This window comes from Pleurodeles waltl, chromosome 4_2 (assembly GCF_031143425.1).
Source record: "Pleurodeles waltl isolate 20211129_DDA chromosome 4_2, aPleWal1.hap1.20221129, whole genome shotgun sequence".
In the NCBI taxonomy this organism is placed as follows: Eukaryota; Metazoa; Chordata; class Amphibia; order Caudata; family Salamandridae; genus Pleurodeles; species Pleurodeles waltl.
Genome location: NC_090443.1, coordinates 284,661,610 through 284,681,989, shown reverse-complemented (window position 1 = coordinate 284,681,989; position 20,380 = coordinate 284,661,610). Strand labels below are relative to the sequence as shown.

Sequence of the window (20,380 nt, the reverse complement as noted above, 5' to 3'; positions counted from 1 at the left end):
ATATGTTGGTGATCCCGAGAGAGATTGTCAGCTAACTGGTTTTGAATTCCTGGTATCAACTGCGCTATTAGGCGAATGTGGTTGTGAATCGCCCAATGCCATATTTTTTGTGCTAAGAGACACAACTGTGTCGAGTGTGTCCCTCCCTGTTTGTTCAGATAGTGCATTGTTGTCATGTTGTCTGTTGACAAGAATGTGTTTGTGGGTTATTATAGGTTGAAATGCTTTCAACGCTAGAAATACTGCTAGTAGTTCTAAGTGATTTATATGAAGCTGTCTCTGCTGAGTGTCCCATTGTCCTTGGATGCTGTGTTGGTTGAGGTGTGCTCCCCACCCTATCATGGAAGCATCCGTTGTAATTACGTATTGAAGCACTGGGTCTTGAAAAGGCCGCCCTCTGTTTAAGTTTATAGTGTTACACCATTGAAGCGAGGTGTATGTTTGGCGGTCTAGCAACACTAGATCTTGAAGTTGACCCTGTGCTTGTGACCATTGTGATGCTAGGCACTGTTGTAAGGGCCGCATGTGTAATCCTGCTTTTGCGACAATGGCTATGCATGAGGACATCATGCCTAGTAGCTTCATCACTAACTTTCCTTGGAGCTTTTGTTTTGGGTGCATAGCTTGTATTACGTTTAGGAATGCCTGTACCCTTTGTGGACTTGGGAGTGGCAATCCCTTTTGTTGTGTTGATTGTTGCTCCCAAGTACTGTTGTATTTGACACAGCTGTAGGTGCGATTTGTTGTAGTTGAGTGAGCAACCTAGCGTGTGAAGGGTTTCTATGACATACTTTGTGTGTTGTGAACACCGTTCTTGCGTATTGGTTTTGATTAACCAATCGTCTAGGTTCCGGAAAACATGTATTTGCTGCCTTCTGATATGGGCTGCCACTACGGCCAGGCATTTTGTAAAAACTCTTTGTGCTGTTGTTATCCCGAATGACAACACTTTGAACTGGTAATGTACCCCAAACCTTAAGTACTTTCTGTGGGAAGGATGTATAGGTATATGGAAATACGCATCCTTGAGGTCTAGTGTCATGTAGTCTTGTTGTTTGAGCAATGGGATCACGTCTTGCAGTGTCACCATGTGAAAGTGATCTGATTTGATGTAGGTGTTTAATGTTCTGAGATTTTAGGATAGGTCTTAGAGTTTTGTCTTTTTTGGGTATGAGAAAGTACAGGGAGTAAACTCCTGTTCCTTTCTGATGAATTGGTACTAGTTCTATTGCATCTTTTTGTAACAACGCTTGGACCTCCAGTTGTAATAGATCCATGTGTTGTTTGGACGTGTGTTTTTGGTGGGACATTTGGAGGGAATTGAAGAAATTCTATGCAATAACCATGTTGGATAATGGCTAGGACCCACGTGTCTGTTATTTCCTCCCAGTTTTTGTAAAATTTGGTTAGTCTCCCCTCCACTGGTGTTATGTGTTGGGGATTTGTGGCGCCAAAGTCACTGTTTATTTTGCGGTGTTTTGGGACTCTGGAACGTCCCTCCATTTTTTGGGAATTGTCCCCCTCTGTATTGTCCCCGAAAACTTCCCCTCTGATATTGACTCTGGTAAGTGGGTCTTGTTTGTGAGGTTGAGGGTTCTGTGCTGTCCCCGAAACCCGCCTCTATACTGTGATTTACTAAATGTGCCTCTGCGCTGTGGGAAGTAGAGTGCGCCCAGGGCTATCTGTGTCCTTTTAAAGTTTTGATAGCAGTGTCCACCTCCGGCCCAAACAACTGCTGTTCGTTAAAAGGCATATTCAGCACCGCTTGTTGAATTTCCGGCTTGAATCCAGGGGTGCGTAGCCATGCGTGTCTCCGTATGGTGACTGCTATATTTACAGTCCTATCAGCTGTGTCAGCTGCATCCATTGCTGACCGTATCTGATTGTTAGAGATACTCTGGCCTTCTTCCACCACGTGTGGTGCCCTCTCTTGGAACTCTTTGGGTAGGTGTTCTATGAAATGTTGCATTTCGTCCCAATGAGCCCTATCATATCTAGCCAGGGGTGCGTAGCCATGCGTGTCTCCGTATGGTGACTGCTATATTTACAGTCCTATCAGCTGTGTCAGCTGCCTCCATTGCTGACCGTATCTGATTGTTAGAGATACTCTGGCCTTCTTCCACCACGTGTTGTGCCCTCTCTTGGAACTCCTTGGGTAGGTGTTCTATGAAATGTTGCATTTCGTCCCAATGAGCCCTATCATATCTAGCCAGCAAGGCCTGTGAGTTGGCAATGCGCCATTGGTTGGCTGCCTGTGCCGCGACCCTTTTCCCCGCTGAGTCGAACTTGCGACTTTTTGTCTGGTGGTGGTGCATCTCCCGAGGTGTGTTGAGTTCGCCCTTTTGCAAGCTGCCCCTACCACCACCGAGTCTGGTGTTAATTGCTGCGTGATGTACACAGGGTCTGTTGGTGGCGGTTTGCACTTTTTCTCCACCCTTTGAGTAATGGCCCTGCCTTTCATAGGCTCTTGAAACACTTGTTTTGAGTGTTTCAGCATTCCCGGAAGGAACAGGTGGTGTCCTTGGTGGTATAATTCTCTTTAGGCCCTCCATAAACGCTTTAATGACAGGTATTCTAAATAGGGAAGTTGAATGAGTAATCTGCAGGTAAGCAGATATTGCTGCGAGATGTATTTTTATGGAAGAGAAAGCTAGATTTGATTTTTGTAAATGTAGTAAATATCCTACTACATCTTTCGGAGATGCATGCAATGGTTGAATTTGATTATTATGACAGTAACAAACAAATCTTTTCCATTTACTTGCATAGCAGTGTCTAGTGGAAGGTTTTCTAGCTTGTTTTATGACCTCCATACACTCTTGAGTGAGGCCTAAGTGTCCAAATTCTAGGATTTCAGGAGCCAAATTGCTAGATTCAGCGATGCAGGGTTTGGATGCCTGATCTGTTGTTTGTGTTGTGTTAACAGATCTGGCCCGTTGGGTAGTTTGACATGAGGTACTACTGACAGGTCTAGTAGTGTCGTATACCAGGGTTGTCTTGCCCATGTTGGTGCTATTAGTACGAGTTTGAGTTTGTTTTGACTCAATCTGTTTACTAGATATGGAAGGAGAGGGAGAGGGGGGAAAAGCGTACGCAAATATCCCTGACCAATTCATCCATAGAGCATTGCCTTGGGATTGCCGGTGTGGGTACCTGGATGCGAAGTTTTGGCATTTTGCGTTTTCTTTTGTTGCAAATAGATCTATTTGAGGTGTTCCCCAAATTTGGAAGTAAGTGTTTAGGATTTGGGGGTGAATTTCCCATTCGTGGACCTGTTGGTGATCCCGAGAGAGACTGTCTGCTAGCTGGTTCTGGATCCCTGGAATAAACTGTGCTATTAGGCGAATGTGGTTGTGAATTGCCCAATGCCATATTTTTTGTGTTAGGAGACACAACTGTGTCGAATGTGTCCCCCCCGTTTGTTTAAATAATACATTGTCGTCATGTTGTCTGTCTTGACAGGAATGTATTTGTGGGTTATCATGGGTTGGAATGCTTTTAACGCTAGAAATACTGCTAACAGTTCTAGATGATTTATATGAAACTTTCTTTGATGTACGTCCCATTGTCCTTGGATGCTGTGTTGATTGAGGTGTGCTCCCCAGCCTGTCATGGAAGCCAGCCTGTCATGTAAGCATCTGTTGTTATCACGTATTGTGGCACTGGGTCTTGGAAAGGCCGCCCTTTGTTTAAATTTGTACTGTTCCACCATAGAAGCGAGATGTACGTTTGGCGGTCTATCAACACCAGATCTAGAAGTTGACCCTGTGCATGTGACCATTGTGATGCTAGGCACTGTTGTAAGGGCCGCATGTGCAATCTTGCGTTTGGGACAATGGCTATGCATGAGGACATCATGCCTAGGAGTTTTAATACCATCTTTGCATGTATCGTTTGTGTTGGATACAGTCTCGATGTTGCACGCGGTCGGGCCGACCAGGCCCCGACGGGGGATCGAAAATACCCCGAAGGGCTACCGGAGCTCTTTAAGGTTCGGTGTCGATTTGCCCTAACTATCCCGATACCGAACGAAACAATACCGACGAATTTTCCCGAGATTCTGACTAACTTTCCGACCCGAAACACGGAGCGAAAAGGAACACGTCCGAACCAGATGGCGGAAAAAAAACAATCTAAGATGGAGTCAACGCCCATGCGCAATGGAACCGAAGTGGGAGGAGTCCCTCGGTCTCGTGACTCGAAAAGACTTCTTCGAAGAAAAACAACTTGTAACACTCCGAGCCCAACACCAGACGGCGGACTATGCACAGCATGTGTATCTGCAGCTACACATGCCACCGAACATACGATTACAATACAATACAATACCAGTCAGGACTTATCTGATACAGGCGCATAATAAAGATCCCATGCGTCAGGATCACCCTGACTCATTCCTGTATGAGTTGGAGATTGCATCATTGGTGGAGTGGCTACCGGTGATGATTGTGGTGAGCGTTGTGGTGATGGTGGCGGAGTTATTTGTTTTGCCACCTTTGCTTGTGGTTGCTTGCCTTTCTCTTGGAAGGCAAGTTTCTTTTTAATTCGGATTGGAGGGAGAGTACTGATTTTCCCTGTGTCCTTTTGAATGTGGAGCCTCCTTTGAGTGTAATCTGGCTCCCCTGCCTCTAGCTCCTGTCCGAATTTGTGTCCTTGCATCTGTGAGGACAGGCCCTGTTCCTCGGTGTAGGATGAAAATGTCACTTACCCAGTGTACATCTGTTCGTGGCATCAGTCGCAGTAGATTCGCATGTTCTGCAATAGCTCGCCATCTGGTGTTGGGCCGGAGTGTTACAAGTTGTTTTTCTTCGAAGAAGTCTTTCGAGTCACGGGACCGAGTGACTCCTCCTTTTGTCTCCATTGCGCATGGGCGTCGACTCCATCTTCGATTGTTTTTCCCCGCAGAGGGTGAGGTAGGAGTTGAATTGTAGTAATAGTGCCCATGCAATGGAGTGACTAAGTATGCACCTATTTAAGGTTGAGATGATACATATATAAATAATTGAAGGTAACTTCCAAACTGCTACAGGCTCCCGGGGAGGCGGGTGGGCACATGCGAATCTACTGCGACTGATGCCACGAACAGATGTACACTGGGTAAGTGACATTTTCAGTTCGATGGCATCTGTCGCTGTAGATACGCATGTTCTGCAATAGACTAGTAAGCAGTTATTTCCCCAAAAGCGGTGGATCAGCCTGTAGGAGTGGAAGTAGTCTGAAATAATGTCCTTAATACAGCTTGACCTACTGTGGCTTGTTGTGCGGATAACACGTCTACACAGTAGTGCTTGGTGAATGTGTGAGGCGTAGACCATGTGGCTGCCTTACATATTTCTTGCATTGGGATGTTTCCTAGAATGGCCATGGTAGCACCTTTCTTTCTGGTTGAGTGTGCCCTTGGTGTAATGGGCAGCTGTCGTTTAGCTTTAAGGTAGCAGATTTGGATGCATTTAACTATCCATCTGGCTATACCTTGTTTTGAAATTGGGTTTCCTGCGTGAGGTTTTTGAAATGCAATAAAGAGTTGTTTAGTCTTTCTGATGTTTTTTGTTCTGTCAATGTAATACATTAATGCTCTTTTGACATCTAATGTATGTAGTGCCCTTTCAGCTACGGTATCTGGCTGTGGAAAGAACACTGGAAGTTCCACTGTTTGATTTAGATGGAACGGTGAAATAACCTTTGGCAAAAATTTAGGATTGGTCCTTAGGACGACTTTATTTTTGTGTAGTTGTATAAAAGGTTCCTGTATAGTAAACGCCTGAATCTCGCTTACTCTTCTCAGGGAAGTAATGGCGATGAGAAATGCCACCTTCCAGGTTAGGAACTGTATGTCGCAGGAGTGCATGGGTTCAAAAGGTGGACCCATAAGTCTAGTTAGGACAACATTTAGGTTCCATGAAGGAACAGGTGGTGTTCTTGGTGGTATAATTCTCCTAAGGCCCTCCATGAATGCTTTAATGACTGGTATTTTATATAGGGAAGTTGAATAGGTAGTTTGCAGGTATGCAGATATTGCTGCAAGGTGTATTTTAATGGAAGAGAAAGCCAGGTTAGATTTTTGTAAGTGAAGCAAGTAACCCACTACATGTTCTGGAGTTGTGTGTAATGGTTGTATTTGATTAATATGGCAGTAGCAAACAAACCTCTTCCATTTACTTGCATAGCAGTGCCTGGTGGATGGCCTTCTTGCTTGTTTTATGACTTCCATACATTCTTGGGTAAGTTGTAAGTGCCCGAATTCTAGGATTTCAGGAGCCAGATTGCTAGATTCAGCGATGCTGGATCTGGGTGTCTGATCTTTTGGTTGTGCTGTGTCAACAGATCTGGCCTGTTGGGCAATTTGATGCAGGGTACCACTGATAGGTCTAGCAGCGTTGTGTACCAGGGTTGCCTTGCCCAAGTTGGTGCTATCAATATGAGTTTGAGTTTGCTTTGACTGAGTTTGTTTACCAGGTAAGGAAGGAGAGGGAGAGGAGGAAAAGCGTAAGCAAATATCCCTGACCAGTTCATCCATAGGGCATTGCCTTGGGATTGTTTGTGTGGGTACCTGGATGCGAAGTTTTGGCATTTTGCGTTCTCCCTTGTCGCAAACAAGTCTATCTGAGGTGTTCCCCAGAGTTTGAAATAAGTGTTCAGAATTTGGGGGTGAATTTCCCATTCGTGGACCTGTTGGTGATCTCGAGAGAGATTGTCTGCGAGTTGATTTTGTATCCCTGGTATAAACTGTGCAATTAGGCGAATTTGGTTGTGAATTGCCCAATGCCAAATTTTTTGTGCTAGCAGGCTTAACTGCGTGGAGTGCGTCCCTCCCTGCTTGTTTAGATAATACATTGTTGTCATGTTGTCTGTTTTGACGAGAATGTATTTGTGAACTATTATTGGTTGGAAAGCTTTTAGTGCTTGAAAAAACTGCTAGCAGTTCTAGGTGATTGATATGCAGTTTTGTTTGATGTACGTTCCATTGTCCTTGTATGCTGTGTTGATTGAGGTGTGCTCCCCACCCTGTCATGGAAGCATCTGTTGTTATTACGTATTGTGGCACTGGGTCTTGGAAAGGCCGCCCCTTGTTTAAATTTATGTTGTTCCACCATAGAAGCGAGAGGTAAGTTTGGCGGTCTATTAACACCAGATCTAGAAGGTGACCCTGTGCTTGAGACCACTGTGATGCTAGGCATTGTTGTAAGGGCCTCATGTGCAGTCTTGCGTTTGGGACAATGGCTATGCATGATGACATCATGCCTAGGAGTTGTAATACCATCTTTGCCTGTATCTTTTGTGTTGGATACATGCGTTGTATGATGGTGTTGAAATTTTGAATTCTTTGTGGACTTGGAGTGGCTACTCCCTTTGATGTGTCTATTATGGCTCCCAGGTATTGTTGTACCTTGCGTGGCAGAATTTTGGATTTTGTGAAATTGACGGTGAACCCGAGTTTGAAGAGGGTTTGTATGATCTGATTTGTGTGATTTGAGCACTGTATGAACGAATGGGCCTTGATTAGCCAGTCGTCCAAATATGGGAACACATGTATTTGCTGCCTTCTTATGTGTGCAGCGACTACCGCTAGACATTTGGTAAAGACTCTTGGTGCGGTTGTTAATCCGAAAGGCAGTACCTTGAATTGGTAATGTATTCCTTTGAATACGAACCTTAGGTATTTCCTGTGAGATGGGTGTATTGGTATATGGAAATAAGCATCCTTGAGGTCTAAAGTTGCCATGTAGTCGTGTAGTTTTAGCAATGGCAATACTTCTTGTAGTGTGACCATGTGGAAGTGGTCTGATTTGATGAAAGTGTTCACTACTCTGAGGTCTAGGATTGGTCTCAGCGTTTTGTCCTTCTTTGGTATCAGAAAGTACAGTGAGTAAACTCCTGTGTTTATTTGTGTGTTTGGCACTAATTCGATTGCATTCTTTTGCAATAGTGCCTGCACTTCTATCTCCAGGAGATTGGAATGGTGTGTTGTTAAATTTTGTGCTTTTGGTGGTATGTTTGGAGGGAATTGTAGAAATTCTATGCAATAACCATGTTGGATAATTGCTAGAACCCAAGTGTCTGTAGTGATTTCCTCCCATGCTTTGTAATAATGACCTATTCTTCCCCCCACTGGTGTTGTGTGGAGGGGGTGAGTGACATGCGAGTCATTGTTTAGTAGTAGGGGTTTTGGGGCTTTGAAATCTCCCTCTATTTCTAGGGAATTGCCCTCCTCTATATTGTCCCCGAAAACCTCCTCTATACTGTCCCTGGTAAGTGGACGGTGTTGCTTGTGAGGTGCTGGCTTGTGTGCTTTGACCCCGAAACCCCCCTCGAAAGGGCGTTTTACGGAATGTGCTGTAATTCCCTCTGCTCTGCGGGGAGTAGAGTGCGCCCATGGCTTTGGCAGTGTCCGTATCTTTTTTGAGTTTCTCAATCGCTGTGTCCACTTCTGGACCGAACAGTTCTTTTTCATTAAAAGGCATATTGAGAACTGCTTGTTGAATCTCTGGTTTAAATCCAGACGTTCGGAGCCATGCATGCCGTCTGATAGTTACAGATGTATTAATTGTCCGTGCAGCTGTATCTGCAGCGTCCATGGAGGAACGTATCTGGTTGTTGGAGATGGTCTGTCCCTCCTCAACCACTTGTTTCGCCCTATTTTGGAAGTCCTTGGGCAGATGTTCAATGAGATGTTGCATCTCGTCCCAGTGGGCTCTGTCATAGCGCGCAAGTAGTGCCTGGGAGTTCGCGATGCGCCACTGGTTTGCAGCTTGTGCTGCGACTCTTTTACCAGCTGCATCGAACTTGCGGCTTTCTTTATCTGGGGGTGGTGCATATCCAGATGTGTGAGAGTTGGCCCTTTTCCTAGCTGCTCCTACAACAACAGAGTCTGGTGGCAGCTGTGTAGTGATGAAAACCGGGTCCGTAGGAGGCGGCTTATACTTCTTTTCCACCCGTGGTGTGATTGCCCTACTTTTGACCGGCTCCTTAAATATGTCTTTTGCGTGCCGGAGCATACCAGGGAGCATAGGCAGGCTTTGGTAGGAGCTGTGGGTGGAGGAGAGTGTGTTGAACAAGAAATCATCCTCGACCTGTTCTGAGTGGAGGCTTACGTTATGAAATTGTGCTGCTCTAGCCACCACCTGAGAGTACGCGGTGCTGTCTTCTGGTGGAGATGGCTTTGTAGGGTAGGCCTCCGGGCTGTTATCTGACACTGGGGCGTCGTATAGGTCCCATGCGTCCTGATCTTGGTCACCCTGGCTCATGGTGGTGTGAGCTGGGGAGTGAGATGGAGTTTGTGCTGGTGAAACGTTAATCACGGGCGGAGGAGAGGGTGGTGGTGTAATTCTTTTAACCACTTTTGGTTGTGGTGCTTGTTCCGTCTGGAACTCCAACCTTCTCTTTCTCCTAATGGGGGGAAGGGTGCTTATTTTTCCTGTCCCCTGCTGAATGAAGATACGCTTTTGCGTATGGTCCACATCAGTTGCTTGTAGCTCTTCCTCAAACCTATGCTTTTGCATTTGGGAGGTTAGCGAGTGCTCTTCTGTATAAGAGCCTGAAGCTGGGTCGCTTGCAGTTTGTTTCGGCGTCGAAACTTTGTCTGCGTGTTTTTTCGGCTCCGAGGTGACTTTTTTCCTTTTCGGGGCCGAAACCTCTCGGCGTCGATCTGTTTCGGTGCCGCTGTCTCGGCGTCGAGCCGTGTCCACACCGGTATCTCGGTGTCGAGGCTTGTCTCCAGCACTTTCTCGGTCCCGAGAAGGCTGCGTGCCGGTGTCTCGACCGGAGTCGGACGATCTCGGCACTGTTTTGGCCTTTTTCGGTGCCGACGGTCGGTCACCGAATTTATGGGTCGAGCCATGGCCTGGTGGCAGTGGCGTCCCCTGGGCCTTGTAAATGTTTCTCTGTGTGTTTTTCGACGTCTTACTCACGGTTTGTGTATCGTCGAATCCTTCGGAGTCTGAGTCTTGGATCGAGAAGGTACCTTCCTCCTCCTGTTCCTCGAACTCCCGTCGGGCTGTCGGTGCGGACGCCATTTGAAGTCTTCTGGCTCGACGGTCTCGGAGTGTTTTTCGGGACCGGAACGCACGACAGGCCTCGCAGGTGTCTTCGCTGTGCTCAGGTGACAGGCACAGGTTGCAGACCAAGTGTTGGTCTGTGTAGGGGTATTTATTGTGGCATTTGGGGCAGAAACGGAACGGGGTCCGTTCCATCGGCGTTCCTCAGCACGCGGTCGGGCCGACCAGGCCCCGACGGAGGATCGAAAAACTACCCCGAAGGGCACCGGAGCTCTTCGATCTTCGATGCGGTGTTGAATCTAAGTACGCCGATCCCGAACGCAACAATACCGACGAAAATCTTCCGAAATTAACTATTTTTTCTGTTCCGAAACTCGGAGCGACAGGAACACGTCCGAACCCGATGGCGGAAAAAAAACAATCGAAGATGGAGTCGACGCCCATGCGCAATGGAGACAAAAGGAGGAGTCACTCGGTCCCGTGACTCGAAAGACTTCTTCGAAGAAAAACAACTTGTAACACTCCGGCCCAACACCAGATGGCGAGCTATTGCAGAACATGCGTATCTACAGCGACAGATGCCATCGAACACTTGGTTTCGGCTCCGAGGCCGGATGTTTCGGTATCGAAACCTTTGACAGTCTTTTTCGGCTCCGAAGACACTTTTTTGCCTTTCGGTGTTCAGAGCTCTCTGTGCCTATTCATTTCGGTGCTGCTCGCTCGGTTTCGAGATTGCTCTGACCCGGGGTCGAGTCTGCTCTGTGCCGGTATCTCGACCGGAGTCGGATGTCTTCGACACATGCGGGCCGATGTTCGGTCACCTAATTTTTGGGTTAAGCCATGGCCTGTTGGTGGCGTCCCCTGGGCTTTAATGAATTTCCTGTGAGTTTTGGGCAGTGACGTCTTACTCACGGTTCTCGGCGTCTGTTCGGGATCGGCCTCGTCCGAGTCCGAATCCGCGATGGAGAAGGTTTCCTCTTCTTCCAAGTGTTGTTGTCCTGCCGGTGCCGACGCCATTTGTAGTCTTCTTGCTCTTCGGTCTCTTAGCGTTTTCCTCGACCGAAACGCTCGACAGGCCTTGCAGGTATCCTCTTTGTGTTCGGGAGACAAACACAAATTACAGACCAGATGCTGATCTGTGTAAGGATACTTGTGACATTCGGGGCAGAAACGGAATGGGGTCTGTTCCATTAGCCTTCAAGACGCACGAGGTCGGGCCGACCAGGCCCCGCCGGGGAATCGAAAACCCAGAAGGGCCACCGGAGCTCTTCAAAATTCGGTGTCGATCTGTTGTAACTAACCCGATACCGAACGCAAACAATACCATCGAAGTTTCAGAGATTTTACTAACTTTCCGAACCGAAACACAGAGCGAAGAGGAACACGTCCGAACCCGATGGCGGAAAGAAATCTAAAATGGAGTTGACGCCCATGCGCAATGGAGCCGAAAGGGGAGGAGGCCCTCGATCTCGTGACTCGAAAAGACTTCTTTGAAGAAAAACAACTTGTAACACTCCGAGCCCAACACTAGATGGCGGGATGTGCACAGCATGTGTATCTGCAGCTACACATGCCATCGAACATATACATATTTAGAGAGGAGAAGGAATATGATCAGGAAGGTACGTTTTGCAAGACAAATACTTTCAGGTTTCAGAAGTTGACACCCACAGACACCCTGAATATCAACCTATTTTCTGAACGTAAAGTAGACTAAATAATAAAAGTAAAAGGTGGAGCAATTCTCCAATATACTGAAACAAATATCTGCAAGCGTGCACCTTTTAAAGGAGATGCATTTCTTGGGCAAGAATTGTGGCTTCCCAGACCGATTTGCCTATAATAGTGTTGATCGTTCTGTTGTCACAAGGGGTATGAAGTATTTCCTCGATGAAGAACAAAAGTGTTTCCTTTCTAGCAAAGGGTCACTGCAAGTTTGTTGCATAACCCCTTTACATTGGTAGTTACAGGAGCACAGAACAATGACATAGCCGTCCTGCCCATGTATATCATTTATGCAATGCATCCCACTTCTATTCGAAAAAAAATAATTTCCTAAAATTAACATTTCCAATGTAGTAAGCGTATCACTTATTAAAGGAAAAATGAGGCTTCAAGAGACTGGACCCCCGATGATAATGAACTAGTTGAAGATTCTCATAGAAACATTTATTCCTAGGTGAACTCTGCTAATTATGCAGTATAACTTACACAAAGGAACCACGCAGACAAAATATATGCACCAACACAAACACCTTTTTTTCAGTGACCCCTATTACAAACTCACAACTTCGCCCAAAGAGCAAGACCAACACAAAAACCCACTATTAACTTGTTTAGGGTTAACACTTCTACCATAAACCCCTCCCACCAGAAGTCCCCATCCAGCCCCACACCCCCTTGAAGCCTCAAGCCTTTTAGCAGGCAATCATGACCTTAGCCCACAAATATGAGAGCTTAATTCTAGAACTTTAAGAAGTGTCAATGGGAAGAATGATTAGAATTTTTTACATCTCTTCAGCCACATCTGAAATATGAGCCCAAAGGGTATTATGCCTTTTTTTGTTATGGAGGAACCATATTACTGTTAGAACTGAAGGTTCACCTCCAAATACAGCACATACTTAAACAGAGTAAGGTTTCAGGTTCTAAAATGTCTTTAATAACTAATAATATCAGTTCTGGATCATGATATAGGAGTGTCCTTGTGCAAGCACAGTACAGAAACTCTGCAGATGATCCTGAAATCCACAGATCACTATCTGCAGCTACAGAATAATCACCATTGCCCTAGAGATGGGAATCAACAGCATGTTAAAAGATACGCTCAATTTATTTCTTAAGACCCTGGAGTATTACAGGGCATGTGGCCATGATCATCCTTCAATGACATTTAAGACCTCACATCCACCAACATTACACAGCATATGCAGACATTTCTACTAAATCATGAAATTCTTGCCACCTTGAGACTATAGCGAAAACCAAACGCTGGGCAACTACTGAACCAAAACAGAAAAGTTCACAAGGTAAACCGGGCTGGAAGGAACATCCCAGAAAAGGGAAAATCCCGAGATCTAGGGAAATAAATTGTGGGTACGGAGGGTAGAAAGGAGTTGAACATATGAAGGGGAAGCAGATACTGCAGTGGAAAGGAAGGAAAAGGAATTCAAATGTAGAACCAAAAGGAGAAAAGCAAACATGTGAGGGTGGAAAACGGAAGGGGGGGGGGGGGGGAAGAAATAGCAATAGGAAGGCAAGCAGAAGTTGCTGAGGAACACACTCAAAGAAAAATTAATCAAGAACCTCCGGGACGCATCAGAAAGAGCAAGCAGGAGAATAAACAAAATGCATCACCAAGTCGGGGGTGTTTTCTTGCTATTCTTACCCTCTGTGCTCGCTCGTGTTCCTCCCGAGCCTTCCTCACTCTCTCCTTTCTGGCCATGATCTCCTTCTCCTCCCTCTTTCGCTCATACTTTCTCCGATGTTCAGCGATTTTTAAGGCCTATGAGTGAGAGAAATTAACTTTGAGGGACTCAAAATGGAGACTGAGAAAGGTCCAACAAGACGCAGCAGAAGGAAATTCCTCTTAAAGCCAGGAAATGCATCCTTAATTTCTCCAGCAATCCACCCAGGGACAAAACATATGAGAATAATTGCTTGTATAATCCTCCATAACAGACACTTCCACCCACAGCTAAAAAAAAAAAAAAAAACACACTACACATTAGAACCAGTCTATAATTCTTAACCAATCCCAGGGACGCAGACAACAAGGCCAAACACAGTAGAGCGCTTAACTCAAGCAAAGCCATTGTATAAAACACAGGCTACCCTGTATGCCTCAAAACCTGGATTGCATGAGCGTTCTATAAAATAGAGGTTCTTACAGAGCAAATCCTTGTAGGAAGTTGGCTCTGTATGTGCTATTTCAAAGTAAGGAATAGCCTGCACAGAGTCCAAGGGTTCCCCTAAGAGGTAAAATAGTGGTAAAAATAGATAATACTAATGCTCTATTTTGTGGTAGTGTGGTCGAGCAGTAGGCTTATCCAAGGAGTAGTGTTAAGCATTTGTTGTACATACACATAGACAATAAATGAGGTACACACACTCAGAGACAAATCCAGCCAATAGGTTTTGTTATAGAAAAATATCTTTTCTTAGTTTATTTTAAGAACCACAGGTTCAAATTCTACATGTAATATCTCATTCGAAAGGTATTGCAGGTAAGTACTTTAGGAACTTTAAATCATAAAAATTGCATGTATACTTTTCAAGTTATTGACAAATAGCTATTTTAAAAGTGGACACTTAGTGCAATTTTCACAGTTCCTGGGGGAGGTAAGTTTTTGTTAGTTTTACCAGGTAAGTAAGACACTTACAGGGTTCAGTTCTTGGTCCAAGGTAGCCCACCGTTGGGGGTTCAGAGCAACCCCAAAGTCACCACACCAGCAGCTCAGGGCCGGTCAGGTGCAGAGTTCAAAGGGGTGCCCAAAACGCATAGGCTAGAATGGAGAGAAGGGGGTGCCCCGGTTCCGGTCTGCTTGCAGGTAAGTACCCGCGTCTTCGGAGGGCAGACCAGGGGGGTTTTGTAGGGCACCGGGGGGGACACAAGCCCACACAGGAATTTCACCCTCAGCAGCGCGGGGGCGGCCGGGTGCAGTGTAGAAACAAGCGTCGGGTTTGTAGTGTTAGTCTATGGGAGATCTCGGGATCTCTTCAGCGCTGCAGGCAGGCAAGGGGGGGGTTCCTCGGGGAAAACCTCCACTTGGGCAAGGGAGAGGGACTCCTGGGGGTCACTTCTCCAACGAAAGTCCGGTCCTTCAGGTCCTGGGGGCTGCGGGTGCAGGGTCTCTCCCAGGCGTCGGGACTTTGGATTCAAAGAGTCGCGGTCAGGGGAAGCCTCGGGATTCCCTCTGCAGGCGGCGCTGTGGGGGCTCAGGGGGGACAGGTTTTTGTACTCACAGTATCAGAGTAGTCCTGGGGTCCCTCCTGAGGTGTTGGATCTCCACCAGCCGAGTCGGGGTTGCCGGGTGCAGTGTTGCAAGTCTCACGCTTCTTGCGAGGAGCTTGCAGGGTTCTTTCAAGGCTGCTGGAAACAAAGTTGCAGCCTTTCTTGGAGCAGGTCCGCTGTCCTCGGGAGTTTCTTGTCTTTTCGAAGCAGGGGCAGTCCTCAGAGGATGTCGAGGTCGCTGGTCCCTTTGGAAGGCGTCGCTGGAGCAGGATCTTTGGAAGGCAGGAGACAGGCCGGTGAGTTTCTGGAGCCAAGGCAGTAGTCGTCTTCTGGTCTTCCTCTGCAGGGGTTTTCAGCTAGGCAGTCCTTCTTGTAGTTGCAGGAATCTAATTTTCTAGGGTTCAGGGTAGCCCTTAAATACTAAATTTAAGGGCGTGTTTAGGTCTGGGGGGTTAGTAGCCAATGGCTACTAGCCCTGAGGGTGGGTACACCCTCTTTGTGTCTCCTCCCAAGGGGAGGGGGTCACAATCCTAACCCTATTGGGGGAATCCTCCATCTGCAAGATGGAGGATTTCTAAAAGTTAGAGTCACCTCAGCTCAGGACACCTTAGGGGCTGTCCTGACTGGCCAGTGACTCCTCCTTGTTATTCTCATTATTTTCTCCGGCCTTGCCGCCAAAAGTAGGGGCCGGGCCGGAGGGGGCGGGCAACTCCACTAGCTGGAGTGTCCTGCGGTGCTGTGACAAAGGGGTGAGCCTTTGAGGCTCACCGCCAGGTGTTACAGCTCCTGCCTGGGGGAGGTGTTAGCATCTCCACCCAGTGCAGGCTTTGTTACTGGCCTCAGAGTGACAAAGGCACTCTCCCCATGGGGCCAGCAACATGTTTCTAGTGTGGCAGGCTGCTGGAACTAGTCAGCCTACACAGATAGTCGGTTAAGTTTCAGGGGGCACCTCTAAGGTGCCCTCTGGGGTGTATTTTGCAATAAAATGTACACTGGCATCAGTGTGCATTTATTGTGCTGAGAAGTTTGATACCAAACTTCCCAGTTTTCAGTGTAGCCATTATGGTGCTGTGGAGTTCGTGTTTGACCGACTCCCAGACCATATACTCTTATGGCTACCCTGCACTTACAATGTCTAAGGTTTTGTTTAGACACTGTAGGGGTACCATGCTCATGCACTGGTACCCTCACCTATGGTATAGTGCACCCTGCCTTAGGGCTGTAAGGCCTGCTAGAGGGGTGTCTTACCTATACTGCATAGGCAGTGAGAGGCTGGCATGGCACCCTGAGGGGAGTGCCATGTCGACTTACTCGTTTTGTCCTCACTAGCACACACAAGCTGGCAAGCAGTGTGTCTGTGCTGAGTGAGAGGTCCCCAGGGTGGCATAAGACATGCTGCAGCCCTTAGAGACCTTCCTTGGCATCAGGGCCCTTGGTACCAGAAGGAATGGTTTCTTACCTGTAACTCCAGTTCTCTCGTAGGGGTATTTCCATGATAGTCATAAGCATTGAATAGTTCCGCGCGCCTGCGGGGACCCCGGAGCACTGATGTGAAGTATATTCTTAAGTGCAAACACCAGCCGTTTAAAGAAAAGGTCTGTCAAAAAACACTTAAGAATAACATTGTGCAGCCTATGTGAATAGCTACACAGGCCAAATTGTTGAAAAGAAAATCAATAGTAGTGTAAATTCATGTTCAAACACCTATTTATTCTAGAAATGTAATAAATACATTCTCATACTTTATTTACACCTCTGATGAGAATAAAACAATGCAGGGCAGTGTAGCCCATAGGCTGCCATTATACAGAATGTAAATAGAGCTGTGCCTTTAAGAAAAGCAAAGTCTTCCTGTTTCCCATCATGCACAGCAAAAGGCAGTTGCCTCAGTTCTTTTTTGGAGGCTATTACCTGACATGAAGAAAAAACAAAACATTTGTTGGAGTACCCACCTCCATAATATTCATGTTCTATGTCAACTCCACCGGGGAGGAGGGAGGGTTGCTTATGACTATCATGGAAATACCCCTACGAGAGAACTGGAGTTACAGGTAAGAAACCATTCCTTCTCTCGTAGGGGATTTCCATGTATAGTCATAAGCATTGAATAGAGTAGCAAGCCCATCCCCATAACCACGGTGGAGTCGATATAAGAATACTGAGAAAAACATGAATCATGCAAACAAATTCTTGAGTAAAGCCTGTCCAACCTGAGCATCTGCCCTAGCGTCTGTATCAAGGCAGTAATGCTTAGTAAAAGTATGGACCGACCTCCAAGTGGCAGCCTTGCATATTTCTGCCAAAGGGACATTTCTCATCAAGGCTACAGTAGCTGCTTTCCCTCTGGTCGAGTGGGCTTTTGGTCTACCACCAAGGGATTTGTTTGCTAACTGATAACATAACATTATACATGAAACAATCCACCTGGATAAAGATTGTTTAGATGTGCCCAAACCTGTTGTGATTGGGCCATAGTTAATAAAAAGCTGTTGTGATTTTCGTAAGCTTTTTGTCCTGTCCAAGTAAAATTTCAATACTCTCTTTACATCCAGAGAGTGCAGAGTTCTCTCAGCAGGAGTAGCTGGATTCTGAAAGAAAGTCGGTAATGAAATTGTTTGGTTCACATGGAAGTCGGAGACTACCTTAGGTAGAAATTTTGGATGAGTTCTCATTACCACTTTTGCAGAATGAAAAACCGTGTAGGGTTCCTGAGCGCAAAGGGCCTGGATTTCGCTGACCCTACGCGCTGAAGTGATTGCCACCAGAAAAGCAGCTTTCCATGTGAGATGCTGCAGCGATGCCTTGTGTATCGGCTCGAATGGCGGCAGCATCAGACGTGATAAGACAACGTTCAGTTCCCATGGAGGAGAAGGCTTTCTAATGGGAGGAAAAACCTTTTTTAAACCTTCTAGGAAATCCTTAATAATCGGAATCCGAAAAAAGGAAGTTTGTGAAGGACTCTTTCTGTATGCTGTTATCGCCGCCAAGTGAACTTTTATTGACAACAGTTGTAAGCCCGATTTTGCCAAACTTAACAAGTATGGTAAGATAGATTGTTCTCCACAAGAAACCGGGTCAATGTTGTTGTGTAAACACCAAATGCAGAATCTCTTCCACTTGCTTGCATAGGCTGATCGTGTGGAAGGGCGTTTTGCTTCCCTCAGAATTTCCATACAGTCCTGAGGTAAGTTCAAATGTCCATATTGCACTAGCTCAGGAGCCATGCTGCCAAACTCAACGATGAGGGGTTGGGATGAGATATCTGCCCTCTGAACTTCGTGAGAAGGTCCGGGCGATATGGTAGCCTGATGTGTGGTTTGAGTGACCGGTGAAGAAGGTCTGGGAACCACCACTGGCGTGGCCACTCCGGAGCAATTAGGATCATTTTGGTCTGAGCATTGGACAGCTTCTGGAGAACTGCCGGAATCAGGGGAAGCGGTGGAAAGGCGTAAAGAAATGCCCCTGACCAGCTTATCCATAGGGCATTCCCCAGTGTCCCTGGATGGTAATATCTGGAGGCGAAGTTTTGGCATTTTTTGTTTTCTGGGGTTGCGAATAGGTCTGTAGAAGGGGTACCCCAGAGTGCGAAAATGGAATGAACGACGTCGTCGTGTAGTACCCATTCGTGGTTCTCGCTTATTACCCGACGGAGGGCATCCGCTTGAACATTCTGGATGCCGGGCAGGTGAGTTGCCACTAGCGACAGGTTCCTGGCTAGAAGCCAATGCCAGATTGTCTGGGCCTCTCTGGATAAAATTCTGGACCTGGTGCCTCCTTGTTTGTTCACGTAGTACATAGTGGCCACGTTGTCTGTCTGAAGAAGGAGAGTTTCCGTTCTCAGAGAGGGAAGGAAGGCTTTGAGCGCAAGGTGGACTGCGCGAAGTTCCAGCAGGTTGATGTGATAGAGACTCTCTTTCTGTGACCACTCGCCTTGGACTCGAAGATGTTCCATGTGCGCCCCCCATCCGAGCAGTGACGCATCTGTTACGATGGTTTGAGATGGAGGTCGTTGTTGGAACGGAATCCCCACCAAGAGATTGCTGGGCAAACACCACCACTTGAGGGATTGTAGGGTGTGAGGAGACAGCAGGACTTTGTTCTCCCAATCGTCCCTCAGTTGACACCACTGATCCTCTAGATTTTCCTGCAATGGTCTCATATGGAGACGAGCATTGGGAACCAGATGGATACAAGACGCCATCGAGCCCAGTAGAGAAGCTATTATTCTTGCAGTGGCTTGAGGTCTTTCCTGCAGTTGTTTGCACTTTTGGAGAATCGATAACCGTCGTTCCTCCGAAGGAAACACCTTTCCTAGCTTGGTATCTACAATGGCCCCTAAGTAATGCAACCTCTGAACAGGTGTTGCTGTTGATTTCAGAAGATTGACTTGAAGACCAAGTTTTTGTAGCAGTTGTAGAGTCCATTCGAAATGCTGCTGTGCCTCGAGATAGCTGGAGGCCTTTATGAGCCAATCGTCTAGATAGGGATAGACGAATATTCGCTGTTTCCTCAAGTGGGCGGCTACTACCGCCATGCATTTGGAAAAAGTCCTTGGCGCTGATTTTAGGCCGAACGGTAGAACTGCAAATTGGTAATGGCGTTTTCCGACAGTGAACCTTAGGAATTTTCGATGTTTCTTGGCTACTGGGATATGGAAGTAAGCGTCGCAAAGATCTATCGCACATAGCCAGTCGCCCTGACGTAAATGTGGGTAAATTTGGTGTAAGGCTAACATCCTGAATTTTTCTTTGCGAATCCATTTGTTTGCTGTCCTCAGATCTAAGATGGGACGAAACTCTTGTTTGTCTTTTTTCTGTACAAGGAAATATCTCGAATAAATCCCCTTCCCATGTTGGCTGATGGGAACGGGTTCTATGGCTCTTTTTTGCAATAGGATATTGACCTCTAACTGCAGAGCTTCGAGATGGTGGTTGGCTGTTTTGGGTGGAACAGATGATGGAGAACTGGTGAATCTGAGAGCGTAACCATGTCTCACAATATTCAATACCCAGGCGTCTGTTGTGATGCGTAGCCACTCGTCTAGATGATTTGAGATACTTCCCCCTACCGGAGTGGGTAACGGAGGAGGGGGAAGCAAAGATTCAGGGCCTAGACGTGGGAGTTTGTCGAGGTGTCTGGGTCTGAGGTGTTGAACGACCCCTTGTCGACTTTCTGGAGAAGCCCCTCTGATGCTGCTGCTGCTGCTGCTGTTGCTGAGGGCGTGAAGACGACCAATGTGGAGCCTGATACCTGTGGGTGAACAGTCTTCTTTGATATGGGCGGAATCCCTTTCGCTGTTCTTTAGGTCGCTCTATGCCTACCGCTTTTAAGGTATCCAGCTCCGACTTCATTCTGGCCATCTCATCATCGGCATGAGAGCCGAATAAAGTGGAGCCTGAGAAAGGCAGGTTCTGTATCCTCTGCTGTGCTT

At 46.7% G+C, this 20,380-nt stretch overlaps 1 protein-coding gene across 1 annotated transcript in view; it reads right to left on the bottom strand.

The window, feature by feature from the left end:
- Nucleotides 1-20,380, bottom strand: part of ST13 (ST13 Hsp70 interacting protein) — a 165,064-nt gene that overhangs the window by 84,781 nt on the left and 59,903 nt on the right. Inside the window, exon 9 of the mRNA XM_069231143.1 lies at nucleotides 13,384-13,500. Coding sequence (XP_069087244.1) covers nucleotides 13,384-13,500 — 117 coding nt within the window. The remainder of the gene's footprint in view (nucleotides 1-13,383; nucleotides 13,501-20,380) is intronic.